Raw genomic sequence first — 18,942 nt, 5'->3', positions numbered from 1 at the left:
CTAACAAGGAAGCACTGGTTGGAGATGTGATAATCAATAGAAACCTTGGCCCACGAAACAGTGGCATTCAAGATCCTGAGGGGAGTGAGGAAGGAGAGTAGCAGATTCTATAATTCCATTGATTGATCTTGAACTCATCAGTTTGGACTGGAGGTAGCTCATAATCATTTATGAGTATGGTGGAAACGACGTGTCAAAAACATGGGTCCCGTAGTAGAGACACGGAGTGCCGGGGCAGCACTGGACTGATTTCATGATGAACCGACAATAGACTCCAATACGCTTGCTGGGTTTGTGGTTTTTCTTCCTGCTACTGAGTGAACATGAGAAATGTACCCTGTCAGGCAGATAAATGTTAGTCTCCGTGACCAGTGTGAGAAGACTTTCACGTTCACACCCGCAGGATGCGTACTGCACAAAAGTTAACCCAACATTTGCTTTCTAGGAACACTTTTGACTGAGCCTTTCATTACATTCAGAGCTCCTAAGCCTGAAACTAGCTGGTGAAAATTTACACAGCATTTGAGAGCATCCAGCAACTGGGCAGTCCAGTTGCCAGCTTTTTAGGTCTCAAACTCGTCTTGAAAATTTACCTTGCAGCTCAAGAATGCATGACAAGTTATAGAGCTATATTTAATCATGGGAATGTCCTTCAGTTGGTCTATAGTACTCATCTCAAGGAATTCAAGCAGTTAATTATTTAGAAAGAAGAATCATATTTCAGAAGTAATAACTGAAGAATTTTAAAGAGCATTAATTCAGTTTCCACAGAAATTAACCTGTTTACTACAGGGCTGAAGATGAGCTATTTAGTTTTCAACAGTATGATGACATTTTGTCTTCTGGTACAATGTTACAATCTAAAAATAAACCAGTTAAATAAGCAAATTAGTACAAAAAGAGTATACCTGCAGAAGAGGAAATAGATATTTTTAAAGTGATTAAGCAGCAATCTAAGAATGAGACTATATATTTAAGAACTAACCATTCTGAGAACATCTGCATTTCCTAAATTAAGCATAATGAAGGTTAAGAAGGGATTGATTGTTTATGTATGCACCAAGAATATGAAAGGTTGTTATGATTAACAACAGTAATTTTGAATGAGGTATTAAACTAAGTTACTGAAGGGTAAGCCTCATAACTGTAAGAATCTGAGACATTGATTTGTTTGGGAGATTATACTACATATCCCTATCTATTGCATTACTTTCTCTGCAACATTTGATGCCAGTCCTTGACAGAGATAGGAAACTAAACTAAATGGACCTGATCCAGTAATCTGTCCTACTAAAGACATTTCTGTGTTCTTATGCACTGTAATAAAAGTCCGTTACCAATTGATTTATGCTGCATGCTTCTCGCAAATCTGCCCTGCAGATCCCCAAAAGGTATATTTTCACAGCCACTGGAAAGCAGGTATATTTGGGGCAGAAGCTAGATGATGAAAATGTTGCAAAATGAGAGAGAGAGAGAGAGAGAGAACACCTGAAACACAGAATTTCACTGCTTTCCACTCTGCCTCCTGCCCATTGACATCAGTCTGGAGAAGGTGCTGGCATTTGACAACCAGAAGCGTAGAAGCTCCACGTCTGGCCCGACAAATCCCTCGCCTTCCCAGAGCTGTTCCACAGTTTGGAACCAAAGCTAGCCAAGTGCGGGTGGCCAAGGAATTCTGGAGTAGCTGAATATCCTCAGCACAGTGCAGCTTTGAGCCCCTGTTTCTAAATACGCATTATCTATGCACCAATTTAATGCCAACCGTGTGTATAACCCTACTAGAACACCAAGTGAGAAGTCATCTCAGCAGAAATGCTATGGGTGGCGACCAGAGAGAACAAAGAGTGTCTTTGTTTTAAAGTCTCACCCCAAAACCATAGTAGCCAACTCCAGTTTTAGGTATGAGAAGTCAAAGAATTGCCCATTGTAATTCGCCATCCCTAAGCATAAGCTGCTGGTGTCCCAGAGGACAGTCTAAACCTCAGCAAACATAAAGTTCACTAGATGCCAAGTCTGTGGATTGTCTAGTTGGCAACATGCAATCAGAGAATGAAAAAAACAGAGCAACAAATGTTGTTTTCTTGTCTTACTGCTAACCATATGGACATTTTCCCTACCACAGCTCTTAAGTAGGACAGGTACCAGAGATAGCTGCAGTGAGTGGGCTGTACTCCACATATTTCATCACTCTACTTCCAAATCTCACCACTTTAACAGTCATCTCTAGAGCAAAATGAGTCCCATTCCTCCTATCCCGTGGCATGAAAATGCTCTCTCCTATTACAGTTTCATAGCCCCCCTTATACCTCACATAGGCCATTGAAACTGGACCCTAATTTACTCAAGTGATCTGCTTCCATCTGGTACTTGATCTTCTTAACTGAGATTATAATTTAACCCATGTTGTTTTAATTAATTGTTACCTCCTTGGGTTACCTTGCCTAACTAACTGAGCTGTTCTTAAATTGTCCACTTTGCTAAATGTTTCATTCTTAATTGATTGCCCTTCTGATTTATCCACATATTTGTTCTCAAATTTCCTAACAACAGTCTCTCTTTCTCTGCTATACTGCTTCACATAAATGTTTCTTTACTTTATTCTCTGCTTTTAATGTGTCTTCTTCAGCGCCCCTGCTATTACAAACTACTTGCCTCTGTTGTGTTAGACCCTACCAATCTTCCACCTCCCTTCCAACCTCCCAAGGCCCCTCCATCTCACCACCCTACCATCACCCTCTCCCACCATGCCCACCCTCCAAGCACGTATATTTTCTTTCCTTCGGGAGTACCCCACTCCACAATCCCTTCCTCTCATCCGACAAGAGGGTTCTGACACATTTCCCAATAGAAAAACTCGGTTTTTAAGTAAGAATAAGAATATATGAAGGAAGACATCCCGTCCCTGAGAACAGCCAGCAACCAGGACAAGACTAACGCGGGCAGGGGAGAAGGAATATTGTACATGGTTTGTCGCAGGCCGGAAGGAGCACACTCTTCTTGTCCTTGAGAATACGTGAATTTGTCTGCTCTCGGCTTGACGGCTCGCTATGGTTTATGGTTTGGTCCGAGCTGGGCTCCCCGCAGGGGAGGCCTGCTGGGCGGAGGACATTGGTCTGGCAGCTGTGGGAAGCCGCCTGCCCTTAGTCACAAAGAGGAGGCTGTTCCCCGCCGAGCAGGGAGGAAAGGCCGAGGAAGCCAGAGAGGCTGAGGAAGGCTGAGGAAGCCAGAGGAAGCCAGAGAGGCAGGGCTCCGGCAGCCAGTAAGCAATTCGGAGGGCACCTGGGAGAAAAGGATGTATTTTGAATAGGCATGGCAAACAAAGCTTAAGTGAGGGCACTGGCTGATGTACCCATCCTGTCCACCTTGCAGACTTCTCAATTTGTTGGTTAACTTCAGCAACATTTGAACAGGGGAGACGGAAAGTATCAAATACGATTAAGATCCTACAAGTTTTATGAAGACTTGGGTAGAAGGGAGACCCAAATTTATGAGCCCCATGCCGGCAGAGCTGTGCACCCTGCCCAGGCGCAGCCGGCTGCTCATCCAGCACCCGCTGCCTCTCGCTCCACGGTCGTGTCACGGGGGACAAAAGGAGTTGAGGGAACTGGGACACAAACGGAGCTTAATTAGCACTGCTATTTATAGACCAACTCACTCTTTAAAGTGGGAAGAGATGCTGGTGACAACTGAGGTAGTTTTGGAGTTGATCCAAAGCATTAAGGCAATCTGCTTCAAAAACACCGGGGCACAAGTTATTCTTGAGCTGGCGTGCCTGCAATGTCACCTGTGAGTAAGCTCTCAAGGGACAGCATCCACAGCTGCCACCTGGCCTCCAGGCAGGGAGGCATGCGAGGACCTGATGTGGGAAAGGAAGTAAGAAACCCTACGGGTACCGCCCCACCAGCACACTTGTAGCATTTATTTCCCTTTCTCATACTGGGGCGGTCCAGGTATGATGGGATAAGACAGCAATCTTATGGCATAAGACAGCTGGATCCCTCCGGCAAAGAGCTGCTAAAACAGCAACAGACACCGGCGGTCAGAGAAGGCTCTGCTAAGCAGAGAGGACATTACAGCAATGCTGGCTGTAGAGAATAACTTTGAGTAGAGTCTTCACGAACTGCTTCAGTTTAAAGTAAATGGATGAGTGGACCAGTGCAGGTCTGCTATCAAGACACTCAATGCCATACAAACTTTGATAAACAAAGAAAGAAATATTAGTCAGTACTCTTTTGAGAGGAGGCATGCCAGCTTCCTCAGGGGAAGGACAAGCCCAGAGTACCCAAAGTACTTTTCATTGTGAATCAACTTTCTTAAGTTTTATGGTCTTTTACAGTATCAGTATTTAAAAGATGCTGCTAAAAAGAGCAAGCAAAAATCCTAAACAAACCTTCAAGCAATTAATGCAAGAAATCTGCTCAGTATGAGGATAAAAGTAAAAATTCATTAAATAAATCATTCAACCTACTTAGTCCTTCAACTAGGCATATTAAGATAGGAATATTGCCTGAAAGTTGGTTTAAACATACTTTTAAATCACGTTCATGGGCTCAGTGCCTAGTCCAGAGCCAGTGTGTTTGGGGAGATTTTCCTCCCTGATACATTCAACCCATTTACTTTAGACCCAAAAAAGGTGATAATGAAATGACAAAGCCTAGATATTTATTTGTTAAACTTGTTGAAAGCTAATCTGTTCTTAGCAGTTACCAAACTGTTTAAGAAATACCTGTAGACTGGGAAATTTCATGAGTGGAAACCACTTACTTCTCAGGACTTTCAGGATTTCTTTTTAATTTCTCTAAGGCAAAATAAGTTATCGATCTTAAATGGAAAGGAGTAAGAGTCTCACAGGACAGACTGCACAGCCACACAAGACACCAGCTGAAACCAAATGATTAAGTCAAATTTGGGAAAGACCTTAATAAGCTTTACAGTCCTGAGCAGGCTCATATTCATCTAGGCTGACCCATGATTTCCAGTGAAAGCACACTACACACATGCTCCTGGTTGTGCTACAGAGAAGAGAGCCCGCACCCCACTGGAAACCCCACCAGCCCATATCCCCCCATGCCAGCAGAGGTAACTTTGCTTTTCTCCATGATGTAGATCTGCTGTTCTGCAGCAGAAGAGAAAGCAGAATTTGTACTAAACTTCTAAAACCAACTGACAGTATAACTACTCAGGCCAGCCAATACATTTTTCCACAGATTAGGCGGGGAAGAACAACAAACTCAACCCTCTTAGTACAAGACTTTCACTAGCAATGGCCTGTTTGACAAGTGAAGCACAAAACAGATTTTTTAAAACAACATGAGAGAAAGCACTATGTTCACTCATCAAAGACCCAAGGCAAAAATAAACATGTTATCACATGCTGGACCCATTAGCATTTACTGAACTACACTAGATAAGTGTTTTCACTTGTTCTGTTGTCTAAACAGAACTACCAAAACACATGATTTCTCTAATGATAGGTTTACTTTTTTGTTGTTGTTACCATTTTTGGATCAGCTAGCTCAAGTTCCACACTCTGCCGTTCCCTTCTGGATATGCTTAAACATTTAAAGGCAATGACTGGAGTGGGATAGAAAGAATAAATAGCTCATGTGCATTTTTACTGCTTCATCCAGCTGGTCATACTAAACCCTGGAGATGTTCAGCATTTGTCCATAAGGCTCAGCAAGTGTGTTTGTGTTAGATGCTCGCTGGGTGCCAAGACAAAAATGTTCAATTAATAATATGACCTATAAAGGAATGCCCAGATTGGTTTTGTTTCTCCTATTCCCTTCACTGTTGCAGCTTTCTTAGTTTAAAAAATGCATCTAATTATAGGCTGATACGTAATTCTCACTACAGCAATCCCTAGCACTTAAAAATCATGAGTCAGGCCCCCAAAATTATGATTAAGGCACAGAAATTAGGCATCTGAAAAACAACAACCCACGATGGATTTTTATTTGCCTTTTGGGGCACAAGCCGCCATTCATGTTTTCAAGCCCTTCACTTTAGCTATGTGGACTAAAAAATTTCTTCTTCATTTTTATTCCATGAAATCAAGACTATCACACATTCACTTGATTGCAGGAGCTGGCGCAATTATTACAAGGGTGGGCAATAGCAGACTTCGTAGCGTTCCCCAAGCCATATTAACTGCCCCTAACCGCAAGCATACATAGCTCAGCGTCTGTTCCTGCTTTGCTCTGGGACAGGAGCAACCATCACCAAGCCAGGTGAAATTTCGCAGGTGGACATCCCCTGGACTGCTGAGCCTCAGAGCTCCAGAGCCTGAAAAGGTCATGGCCCTTGGCAAAAGGTCTCCTAATACTCCTGAATTAAGACCCTCACGGTGATGAATCTTAAACTCCTCTCCACAGAACCAAGGAATAGTTGTGGCTGAAGTATAAACTTTCTGAGAACTTACAGGTGGCTATCTGGTTTACAGATAACACTTCAGAAGTGCAGGACAGACATATGCAGACAGACTCAAGTTTCTCATCCCATCAGTATTTCTTAATTAATACCATAAAAATTACAGAGGTCTAGTAAAAAGCAAATAAAAATTAAATCCAGCACATATTTCTTTCAAAGGTACGTTTCACTCAACCTGTGTTGCAACCAACTACTCCAGCATGGCCCATGATCTTTCTGTGCACCTCACAGATCCTTCCGCAGAGGTTTTTTCCTCTCCTTGCTAGAAAAGCATTTTTCCCCTCTTTATCTTGCCCAAGACACGACTTACTTTCATTGAAGATTCTCTGTATTTGTCCACCTCCCTTTTAAAACTTTCTTTGTTCTGACTTTTCTGGAAATCTTGTTGCTCTGCAGAAACGTCTGAATCACACAGAAACATATAGCTTTCCACTGATGCAAGCTCTTTAGCTCTGTATTTGCCCACGCAGGCTTATTCAAGCATTAGCATGAACTCCAGGCATCTTGATAGTTCACTCACATACTCCAGAAACGGCTATCCTCATCATACCCATCAAACACACATACACATACTAACTTGGACTCCCCAACTTGCAGCAAACATTTGGAAAAAAATTTGGAAAGTTTTAACCCATGTCAGGCAGTAGCATGCATCGCAAAGAATCCTACATAATATAACGCAGAAGCATCCTCCGTGCTTCTGAACTGCACCACCTCACTGCATTGCTCTTACCCATTCCTGTGCTTAAAGGCTGTGGGAAGAAACAAGCCAACACTTTCCCCGCTTCACAGCCCTTTGTGTCTGCTCCCTGTTCACTTGTTTTCAGGGTTAACAATTGCGCAAGTTGCTCTGTCACTATTTGCCCTTCTAGAGCAGCAATCTGAGGGAGGCCAGGAAAGGCAAGGAGCCCTGCACGCGGTCGTGCAAGCACTCCTACAATCTATCTTCAAGCAAGCTGTAGTAAGAGACTTCTCCCCATCATTCCCATTCTCATCTGATCCAACAGCACTCCTCCGCTATTGCCTCATGAATATTGCATTTCCTTTCTATCCCGTATTATGGCCATACCCTATATGGATTTATTCTCATGCCTTTTACATTGCCATTAAGTAGTAAATGGCACGATGCAGGAGACTGCAAAGAGTCTGAACCTTGCTCAGACAAATAAGAACCTAATGTTGCCTGAGTGGACGGACAGTAAAATCACCCATAAACAAGCAAGGGTAATCTAAAGATTACAACCTAAACATTACACTTCCAACTACTTAGGGATGTCTACTGCAGCACTCACTGCTGCAGTCTAGTGACAGAGCCCACAGATCTTGAAGCTCCCAGCTTTCTTGGGGCTCCCAGCTTTCTCGCTGCCATCAAGCTTTCACATGACCTGGAGACTGAACACACTAAGTCGATGACTCCCATGGGCCAGGTTCACCATGAGAGAACATGAAGACCAATTGAAAAGACGCTTCAAGAAGAAAGAGCAGCAAATACTCATGCTCAACTCCCCAACTAGCCTTATACCTCCTTTCTCTTCTTTTCCTCCTTGCCTTTCTTCAGCTCCTAATTTCGTCCCACTCCACACAAGCAGCTCTCACTGTGCCCCAGGTTGCTACTCGCCAAATACCATTTCACCCTCCAACTCCTACGACTGCAGCAGAAGTCCCGAGGAGCACCTGAGGATGACATGGATGTGCTGCCACGTGGCCAGTGTGTAGGGGACCGCAAGACCCCTGTGCTGTGGGGTGAGTGGGTCTAAGACACAGGGCAGTGCTGTAGGGCCCAAAGCACAATGCCACGTGAGGCCCCACATGAGGCGTTAGGGAACACCACTGCTTGGGGGCTGCCAGCGAATGCAATGTGATGGCGTGAAGCTGAGGCGTGCGCTGCTGACTGGCAGCGTTGCTCAGCACATGAGAGATGACAGAGACCCAACACTCAAGACAGATCTGGGGCGGGGGGAGGAAAATGCACGTACCAGGCAGCTGAGCAGGGCGATGGCAGCAAACAGCACACAAGCCCTATGACGACAATGTTTTTTCTCCCCAGATGGGACTTTGATAGAAGATAAGATAAATGGAAAGAACAGGGAACAAAGAAGAACAGCTAAAGGAGAAGGACAATGGTTAAAGCAAGCAGTCACTTAGCCCAAAGAATAAATAGTGTGGTCAAAAGTAGAGAATCTGAAATTCATCAGTAGCTGAAGATTCATTCTTTGGCTTCTTTATTAACCTTAGGCTCTGGTTAACCCTTTCCTGTGTTTTTCCCCACAAAGGCACGTGTCTGATTCCACATGCATGCTTTTAAATACTGAGCCAGACGGAGCACATAACCTATTACAAATGGTAACGTACCATCATTTAAATACTGGTGAGGACTGTGACAAATGTAAGAGCGTGAAATGTAATGAAAATATTTACCCATTGGTAATTAAAAGTTTATTGACATTTAGAAAAAAGAAGACCGTGCAAGCATTGCTAAGATTGCAACTCATTAGGGAAAATGAAGTAAAACTGTAAGTTACTATCCAGGAACAGGGATTCATTTCTCAAGTGAATACTATATATGAAATAAAGACCTATTCTATTCCCTTTTAAATAGATTAATGCTTCAGTGGAAGCCACAGAAAGAAGACAAAAATTTACACAAAAGCATTAAGCACCTTACAAGTAATAAACTGGTACCTGGAGGTACCAATAGCAGAAGGACCAGTACCCACCAAACCCTCAGCACAAGTATTTGGATCATTCTTCCAGTGAACATTCAGGTGGCCTGTCACTAGCAAATAGCCCAGGTATTTCTTTGCATTAAAAATTGTACTAACAGAGGGAAAACCCACTCCATTAATCAAAATTCCTAATCTCCATAGCTGGGATAAATCTCACTACACACATTCTTGCACTGAAAATCCTTCAGAGCACAGAATGTCTCTCTGCAAGCTTATGGCGCTGTATAAATGATAATTTCTGTACAGACTGGTAATTATTCACAGGACTCCCTACTGACTTCAGTGGTGACCTAGACCTGAAGTTCAGTTACAAGAGATAACCACGTCGTGGGGACACCATTTCCTTAACTTCCTTTATAACTCTATTTCCTTTGCTGTATAAAAGTACCTGGGGAAACCAGAATCAAGTCTCCCCTGACAGTCAAAAGTAAAAAGATTCAAACATAGCTGAGTAACTTGAGAGTCTTCATCCCATTTGCCATTAAGCCCAAGTCTGATCGACTTTCACTGAGAGAGGCAGGCATCAGTGAGCCTTGGATTAAGCATCACTCCCTCATTGCATATTTGAGTGCTTTTTGGGCTGGTTCTCAACTCTTGTGGCACTTCTGAGTACTACCTATAGCGGCAGGTACTTCATCGCCCTGTGCTGGGACATACCGTACTGCGGGACCACCAGCGTGCGTGGAACATCGTATACAACAGACACTTCAAACATTGCGGCAGATGAAATAGCATTACCAGAGCTGATATTTGGCCAAGACAGAGTACATAGGAAAACATTAAAATCTCTTCACAAGGCGGGGGGGGGGGGGGGGGAAATGTTTTGTTTGTTTGTCTTTCATCTTTGACAGGAAATACAAAGCCATTACTCCTCTATTACAGTGATGGCCACTCCAGGCATTCCAGAAATAGGCAGAGCAAGTTTTCCCACAGGAAAGCAAGCAAAATAGCTGATCTGTTGTCTTAGCACTCCTTAAAATATAGGTGAGCTATATAGCAGCTTTTAAATTAAAGCTGGCTGTGCATCCTCGGAGCAGAGGAGACCTGATAAGCAGAGACTTTATCTTGCTCGTACATTAAGGCAAAGTCTGCAGTTTACCTGGAAAGCCTGATATCCAACAATTGGCATGGCAAGGATGGAAAACGACAGATGCTTCGAGCATCAGTGGGAGCTGCAGGACTCTGAAGAAGGTGACTGGCAACTCAGTAGGGGAGGGAGATAAAGGAGTAAATAATTTCACACAAGTTCTTTACGTCACTGCTATGGATGCTGATTGGATAATCATAAAAGGAGCCATCCAAAGAGTCTGGGGGTCCCCTGAAAGCTGAGGAGGACATACAGCAGCTTAAGAATGGGAATAGACTGAAGAAGAGGTGGAGGGGAAAAAAAAAACCAGATAAACAAAATGGTTTTTCAGGAAATTAAATGATGCTCACAGCAAACATGGAAGACAAAAAGGTTAACCATTTCTATTCAGCTGTTTCCAGCAGCTTTAAATGCCTCATTGTAGCCACATCTCCACTTGAAAAAAGAATCTCTAAACCAAGAAATTCAGGAGGGCATTTTCCAGGCAGATGGCACAGAAGTCAAAATAATTCAATCTGTTGATCTAATACAACAACAAAAAACCCCACCAATCTGCTGGCCAGAAAATAGTTTATAACAATCTAATTTCACAGCCTTCACCTTTTGCCTGAACAGAGCAGTGGGAAAGTGACCTCCAGAATCCTGTTTAACGCCAGGATGTTGTTCTCCACAGTGTAATTCACCTTGTTAAAAATTTCAAACACTGCTAAGGTCAAGGGAACAGGCACAGCTTCTTCATGAAGCTCAGAGCTTCCGTAATAATTCCTTTACAGACAAAGACTTTGTTAGGGTTAAGCGACTTATCAGTGCCACGTCCCACCCCACCCTCTGTTTATCTGATCAGTTTAGATTCCAAGACCTGGGAAAAGAATTGTCTCTGGTCTTCTATATGTAAAAATAGTGACACGACAAAACCTGGATCTCCACTGAGGTTTGCAAATACTACATAACATGGATTAACGTGCTTCAGTATGAATTTAACTGCATGCAGCTATGTTAAAATGATTTAACATTAGGAGCGATTTTCTTGCATTTTGGGGACCACATGCAGCATATAGAAAAAGATTAATATATATACAAAGATTTAAAATCAAGTATTTTTTGGTGCTTAGAAAACTGGAACAACGGAAGACTACAGTCTAATCAGCCTCCTCAGTTCAGTGAAGTTCATCCTCACTGTGGGAGGATAAATTCTAAAGGGGGAAAGACAATTCATTTTCCATGCATTTACCTAGTAGGAACTAGCCTCAAAAATAGGTCTTTTTATATATGTCACTGAACACACATCAAATGGGAGCAACACTCTTGGCTGCTCTGAAGATGAAAATTACAAGTAGAGGAATAAATCACCGGTTACTATATTGTATGGATGATTCAGTGCCCATTCCATCCACTATAAGGCAGAAAAAGGGAAAGCACAGATGTGAAAATACATACATCCAGCAGTGTCTGTGTATGTGCATACCAGACTTTTGGGGCCCTAGTCGGGTAACCTAAATGCCAGTAAAGTCTGTGTTCCTCCTGTTCCCCAGTGCCTGGCTCTGGACCTTCGGATGCTCCCAGCAAACAGGAAAAGAGCCTCAGGGAGTTGGCTACACCCTCCCATAAATGCTGGCAGCACTGGAGTTTTTACAAATTCAAAGTAAAGCAGCAATCCAAAACTTTGCAAGAGCAGATACTAGAAATAGGGATCTCGACTGTCTGTTTCGTGAGGCAGGCGGAATCAAAGTAATGTAAGAAGGTGCTACTTAGGGGCAAGGAAGGAGGATACCATGAGCTGGAACTCAGGAATTTAAGTCAATTCCTATCTTGCCACCACAGCCCTCATCTGCAAAGATGCCTGAGCTAACTCAGATAACTAATTCTCATTGTCTTCATTTAATTTAGCTACCCAAAGACACCTAAAGACCTTGAAGATATGGAGCCAGATCTCCCTACAGCTTGCTTTCTTCATCACAGCCTCCAAATAATAAAATGGAATAAGAACATTTCTTTCCTCTCACCTTTAACCTGCTCTTCAAATTGTACCTCTTCACCAAAACAACTTCCCACTCAGCTGGAGACACCAAGAAACTACAAATTACAAATACCCAATTATCACCAATGCAGCAAATACACCGAAAAAAGTCACTCAAAATGTTAACAACTGAGTTAAAAACACAGGCACGCAGTAGTGACACCTACTCAGGAGAGCAAAATGAGCTGGATTTGGCCACTGCCAACGTGCAACATTTCAGCACATCCGATGGTTTCACGGCAGGGCTTCGTGGGCCACAGAGGTAGAACCAATCTAATCCAGCATCTCCCAGCTCTCATCCTAACTCCACTCTTCACATGTCTCAGTGAAAGAAGCAGGAATAATTCAGTATCTGATAAAGCTGTTTAAGCATGGCAAAACTCTTAGCTAGTCAGCCTGAGCAATATGAAGTTTTATCTCAGATTTGCCTTGAAATATCCCGGTAAGGATCGCAACACTCATGTAATTTGCCATGCTCACATCAAAAGAGAAGGAAAAAAAGCCATCTGAACTAAAGAAACTCTCACTGACTTGGCAATAGCATTTGTCTTACCCAGACAGGGAAGTGACCTGGAATTTGAGTTCTGTGTTAATACAATCTAGAACGAAAGATGATTTGCACAAGGGGATGCTCTTCGGCGCCTGTTGTGATTGCACTCTAGGTACAGACATTAACAGCTGGCAGAGAGCAGCTGGCAGAGAAGGTTCCAGTGGGAAGACCCCCTCTGGCACGGCACGTAGCGGCGACAGAGCATTATTTTTGCAAGGCACGCGAAAGTAAACAGTAGAAGAGGCTTCACGCAGCCTGTCCACATCCACACTGCAAGCACCAGAGCCCACCACATCTGGATATTCTGTCCAGTTCAGCCACTGACCCTGTTGTGTGATTTCAGGCCAGTAGCTTCTCCTCTCTGTCCCTGGAAAATGGACAAGAGGCCAAACCTGACGAAAAAGGAGTGGAGAAGCCACCTGGCAAGATAAGCATGGCTGGTTTGGTTCTAGGGACAGAGGGGACAGCACTGGGGAGCAGAGCCAAGTTGCAGCAGATGCTTTGGACTGGAGGCAGGTCACAGACAGTGGGTTCACAGGAGACATCTGCCACCAGCTCAACCAAGCCACCTCCAGAATAAACGCTGGGTGACCTTTCAGCATCACGCAAAACTGCTGCAGCAGAAGCAAGAACACAATCTGAATCTCAAGGGTAGCCTTTCAGTTGCCTTGCAGAGGAGATTGTCCCATCTCTTCCTGAAGAACCTCTAACCTAAGTCACTAATCGCCATCAAACCCTTTCGGTGGGAGTCCTGACAGTCAAAAGCCCACTGCCGCCCGCAAGCATACTCACTCCTCAGAGGAGGTCCACCCCAGGCAACAAATGAAGCAGAAGGGTCAGATAAACATACAGCGCTTGGGATTTGTGGTTGCATGGAGCTCGTAAGGCAGATGAAAAGATCCAGCTCTGCCTTTAATCAACTGCAATCCTTTTAAATAAAACCATCCTAAAGGTATTACTGTACGTCACTTACTTCACTAATAACAAACAGCAATTAACAACATTTTTGCCTAAATAATTTAAGCAGCACTAGGGCCTTAAAAAAACCCTAAGCAATCTGTAAAAACAATTAGGGCGCAATAACATTAACCACCTCAGAGGATGACAAGCCATTATATTGTAGGTAAATTAGACACGTTAGCCATTAGTGACTCTAATGACGGTCTCATTCCTATTCTGACCACTTTGTAGCTCAAGATCAAGCAGTTTACCAGCTGACTGACAGACTATTCAGCATTTGTCAGACAGGAGATGTTTCCACAGCAGAGAGTTTGACTACCCTCAGCCACTAGTGTCTTGAAATTTAAAGGATGCTAACAGCGATAGCTTGCTACTAGGCTGTGCTCAACTCCGAACACCCAGAATTTGAGGACTTTAAAGGAAGCTACATTCAACTAAGGAAAGAATTTGGACCAAGAGCTCTTTTAATAACCTCAATTGTATCTTCAGGCTTTTCAGGATTTGTTCTTCCATCTAAGAACCCAGGCAGCTCTTGCACAGACACCCACTGCACTGCTGGCAGCGGGACTCGGCGCACTCATCACGCCAGGATTACTCACGGAAGCCGTGTATGCAGAGTCAAGGCTGAGAGCACGCTTTAAACAGACTCACACCGGAGTCAAAGGCTTAATCCTGCTCATTTTGTTACTCCCACAAACTGTCCTTACTCACAGCTGCAGTAAGGCAACACACGCCTCAAAAGCAGCAATCCATGGCTATTTACACAGGTATTTATTTAGGTATTGCAGAAAACCTAGTCTGCAAATCCATATCCAAACACAAAACCCTCATGTAAACATCCCACAAGCAGCAGGACAGTCTGGGTTCTTGCATAAACAAGAGTTTACATGGATCAGATCTTTACCTGAGGTTTCTGGCTGTACAGAGAGGAGGAGGCAGGAGCAGTGGAGACTGAGGAGTTACTGGCACTCGGCTGCCAGGGTTCAACCCAAATTACCCCAGATGTTTTCGGTGACCTTGCTAAATTACCCCAGATGTTTTCATTGATCTTGCTAAATTACTTACTGAAGTTGTCTTTGATCCAGGTACAGAAGGCCAAGGGGAAATAGCAATTCTGAGGTTTGAAAAGTATGTTTTGATCGAGTTAATTACTCGGGGACAATAATCTACTTCAACAACAGGAGTCCAGTGAGTTTATAGGAGGAGAAAGACACAGAACTATCAGATGTTTTCTCTGCCTAGCAAGAACCTGGCTATTCAAACACCTGTACAGTAGCACAAATGCTACCATATTATACAAAGCAGTAATGTGAAAGTTTGCACTTCCTCATACAGATTTTTAGCACAGATAAATTCAAATGTATTCTTCAAAACTGAGTAGAAGCAAAATTGTTTGGTAACCAGAACGTGGCAGGAGGGCTAGGGAGAATGGCAATTAATGTCGTTCTTAAATAATAGTATATTAATAATATATTAAAACCCATTTAATATTAGGCTATTATGGAAAGCCATATTACTTCAAAGTCCGCACACAGGATTTCTGTGAAGCTCTATACCTCCTTCCCAGTTAAAACAGAGACTCGCATTCACAGGCAGTTTCCAGTAGAAACTGAAACTTGGAGCTTTCACAGTGCTCTTGGATACAGACAGCAGGACCGCAGCAAAGAGCGGGGCATTGTTTCTGTTAATCACCTCACAATATACAGCAGCTTACCTGACACGGACTTCAATTTCATAACCTCCTACCAATATTAAGAGAAGCAAATTTACACAGCAAAAATAAGAGTTCTACGTCACAATTATTTGAATATTATGGTATACTCACTGCATATCTCCAGTGTACATTTCCTCTTAAAAACTTTATTTTTTGAAGCAGATTGATTCAAAGCTCATTCTATTTAGCGCTGCACCAACTCATCAAGAGACACAGACAAGAAACAATAGCTCCTTTTATTGCAAGAGACTCTTCAGTAGCATCTCTGAGATAATCACTATGCTTAGGGAGTGCAAAAACATATGGGCAAGTGGAATAGTTGACGAGCCACACAGAGTTTTTGTTACTAAAGCATGTGGTGGAAATGGTCTAAAAACAGTTTTTTAAACTGAAGCTGCAGCAGCGTTGTCAGTCTTCAAACAACATTTGGTTTACAAACATGAAAAATAATACATCAAACTCTTCCCTGCATCACCTATCAGGGTAATTTTTAAAAAATCTGGATTCATCTGCCCCCAAAAATGGGCATCTGTGGCACAACAGGATTAAGATGAATTAGTATCTGAGAAGATCAACCTAGTTTCTAGTGTTAGTGTTTTAGGAAAAGGATCCTGCATCTGTACTTTATTGCTAGCTCTGTATTAAAGGGAGGACTTCTTCCAGGCCTACCCAATGAGGTGATATTAACACAGGCGCACTTATCACCTCTCATTGCTTATATTTCCTGCAAGCTTCAGGGGCTAAAGGAAGAACGTGCTTTTGAAGAACTGTAAAGTTTCTGTTATCCCAACAGACCAGATATTAAGCGATCACATGCCGGCTCCAGTTCATGACAAATGCAAGTTGAGTTGCATTCAAAAAATATTGAAGAACATCAAATAAAGCTGTAAACCACTTAAAAAAAAAAAAAAAAAAACGGAAAAGAAGTGTCTTGGAATTTGGATCTGATTTGTTCTAGCCTTTACTAAAGAAAGAGGGCCTTTTGCAGCAGTTTGATTACCACTCGCTCTGATCTTTCATTTGCTACTTAGAGGATAGGGAGAAAACCCAGCTTCCCTCCAGGAAAGGGAGGGGAATCGGCCTCTCTTCCAATTGTCTGTATTTCACCCAGACATGTGAGAAATTCCCGAGGGGATGCAAATCTCCACTGCACACGCTTTTAAGGCAGGTTCATTCAAAAAATCCTCCCCGCTGCAGGGACCTGGTTCTCCACCGCTGCCAGACGCGGCACCCTGACTGCAACATTCCTCCTCTCCTGTGCAGCTGGGGAAGGTGAAAAGAGCTCCAAGGACTATCACCATTTCCCAGCCACGCCAAAGGACAAGCAGAGAAAAAGGTGCCTTTTCACGTGGTTTCTATAATAAACTGCAGCGAGTCAAGGACCAGCCCGGAGCTTCCAAAGTGGTCCTCGGAGGGAGGATGCTGACACGAATGAACACCCATGCAAACCTTCCCTTACGCATCCCAGGGAGATCCACACGCTCAGCTTTCTCTGGCGGCACGCAGGCAGTCACAAGCAATAAGCCAAGCGAGGCTCCTTGTGGAGCCCCTTGCTTTGTTAGCAGCCAGAGCGGCTGCCGGTGCAGCTGTTATCCGGGGAGCGGGAAGCATCCTATTGTACAGGCAACGCTGCAAGCCTCAGAAACCTCAGCCCTCCTCGGAAAGGCGTCCAAGACAGGCTTATTTCCCTGCGAGGAGAAATAAGCCTCCATTCCCCCGCGCCGAGCCCCTTCCCCTCCCCGCAGCAGAGCCACCCAAAAAGTTTTGCTGGGCAAGAGGGGCCCTGCCTGCCCCTCGCCCGCTGGGAAGAAACAAAGGCTCGGGTAGGAAAAAATAAAGTTTGGGGCTTGGCGGGGCGGGGAGGGCGCCCGGCTGGGCTCCCGCCGCCCGGCTGCCCGCTGCTTCGTGCGGCTGCCCGTCCCCGGCTGCCCGCCCCCGGCTGCCCGTCCCCGGCTGCCCGCCCCCGGCTGCCCTTGGGCCGCGCACGGCGCTACCTGAACAGGGCAACCGCAGTCTGGTTCCTCCTCCACGCCTTGCCCTGCTGCAGCAGCACCCCCTGCACGATCTCCTTCTCGTCGGGCAGCCGGTAGACGGGGAAGACGTAGAGCCAGCAGAGGACGAAGACGCCCAGGGCGCTGGCCCCCACGGGCAGGCGGGTGCGCGGCCACTTCCACGCCAGCCCCGCCATCCTCCTCCCGCAGCGCCGCCGCGGCGCCGGGCCGCGCTCCGGCATCAGGCCCGCGCCATGCCGCGCCCGCGGGCGGGGGGCCCGCCTCAGCCCCGCCGCCGCCCGCGCCCTAAGCCCGGCGGCCCGCCCGCCGCCCGCCGCCCGCCGCCATCGCCGCCCAGCCGGCCGCCGCGGGCGTCGGGTCTCCTGCCGGGGCTGCTGCCGCTGCGCCGCGGCTGGCTCCTCTCTCGGCGGTGGCGGCTGCCGCCCTTCCTCACAGTCATTTGGTCCCTCGCTTTCCCCGCCAGACGATGCTCCGCCGCTCCCCGCCCTCCCTCCCTCCGCCTCCCGCCGAGCCCCCTCGCTCGCTCGCTCGCTCGCTCTCCCGCGCTCGCCGCCGCGCTGCGGACGGCCCCGGTAAATTTCCACCCCGCCCCTGCCGCGGGGTGCCCCGGCCCCCGCCGCCCGCCCCCCGGCCGCCGGGGGAGGGAGGGGAACGGCGGCCGGACAGCCGGCTGCTGCGGGGCTCGGCTCCGCCGGTGCGGCCCCGCGACCCGGCCGCCCCCCGCCTCTCCCGCTTGACCCGCGGGCACCGGCCGAGCCGCGGCGGAGGGAGGGAGGTCCCGGCCCGGGCTGGCCCCTGCGGGCAGCGCCGCCGGCACCCACCCACCCTCCCGGCGCCCCGCTTTCCCCCCGCCAGCCGCAAGCCCCGGCGGCGGCCGCGCCGCTCTCCCGCGCTCCCTGGCGGACATCGTCCCCGAGCCCGGAGGCGGCGGCGACCCCGGCCCCGGCCCCCTCCCTCCCTCCCCGCACCGTCCCCACTCCGCGACTCCCTGCGGGGCGTGGGGGAGCGCTTCGCGCCTGCCGGGTCCTCCGCGGTCAGACCCGGGTTCAAATCAGGAGCCTGGGAGCCGGCACCACCGTGCCCGCCCCGCATCCTATGAAGATATTCTCTGCAGAATTTAGCAAACTGGGGGGTACGGCAAACCTAAAAGAGGCGCGTGCTCCAGCCAGCAGCACCGCTACCAAAGCAGCAGCTCTATGGCAGCGTGTACCCACCGGCTGGGTTGGCTCTTTGAAGAAAATACGCTGGGGATTATACCCTCTTGTGGGATGAGGACAGTTGATGGGACGTCCCAGCCCGGCTAGGGTTATCGCTGAAGTGCCCGCTGCATAGGAGAGTGGGCAGAGAGGCCGCCCACAAGCCAAGAAGCAACAGCGTGAGCCTTGCACGCCTGCGGCAATGCCCAGCTTGGGCTTCCCACCGGGAACCCACCGCCTGCCCTGCAGGA

General features: G+C 46.4%; 1 protein-coding gene across 1 annotated transcript in view; it reads right to left on the bottom strand.

Moving 5' to 3' along the window:
- ST8SIA1 (ST8 alpha-N-acetyl-neuraminide alpha-2,8-sialyltransferase 1) overlaps positions 1-17,988 on the bottom strand; it is a 144,205-nt gene extending 126,217 nt beyond the window's left edge. The window contains exon 1 of the mRNA XM_075506497.1: positions 17,478-17,988. Within this exon, the coding sequence (XP_075362612.1) occupies positions 17,478-17,716 (239 nt within the window). The 5' untranslated portion in view covers positions 17,717-17,988. The remainder of the gene's footprint in view (positions 1-17,477) is intronic.
- Between the last annotated feature and the right edge of the window lie 954 nt (positions 17,989-18,942).

Source organism: Mycteria americana, chromosome 1 (genome assembly GCF_035582795.1).
Source record: "Mycteria americana isolate JAX WOST 10 ecotype Jacksonville Zoo and Gardens chromosome 1, USCA_MyAme_1.0, whole genome shotgun sequence".
Lineage (NCBI taxonomy): Eukaryota > Metazoa > Chordata > Aves > Ciconiiformes > Ciconiidae > Mycteria > Mycteria americana.
The sequence above is the reverse complement of the archived record's forward strand: the minus strand, read 5'-3'. Positions and strand labels throughout refer to the sequence as shown.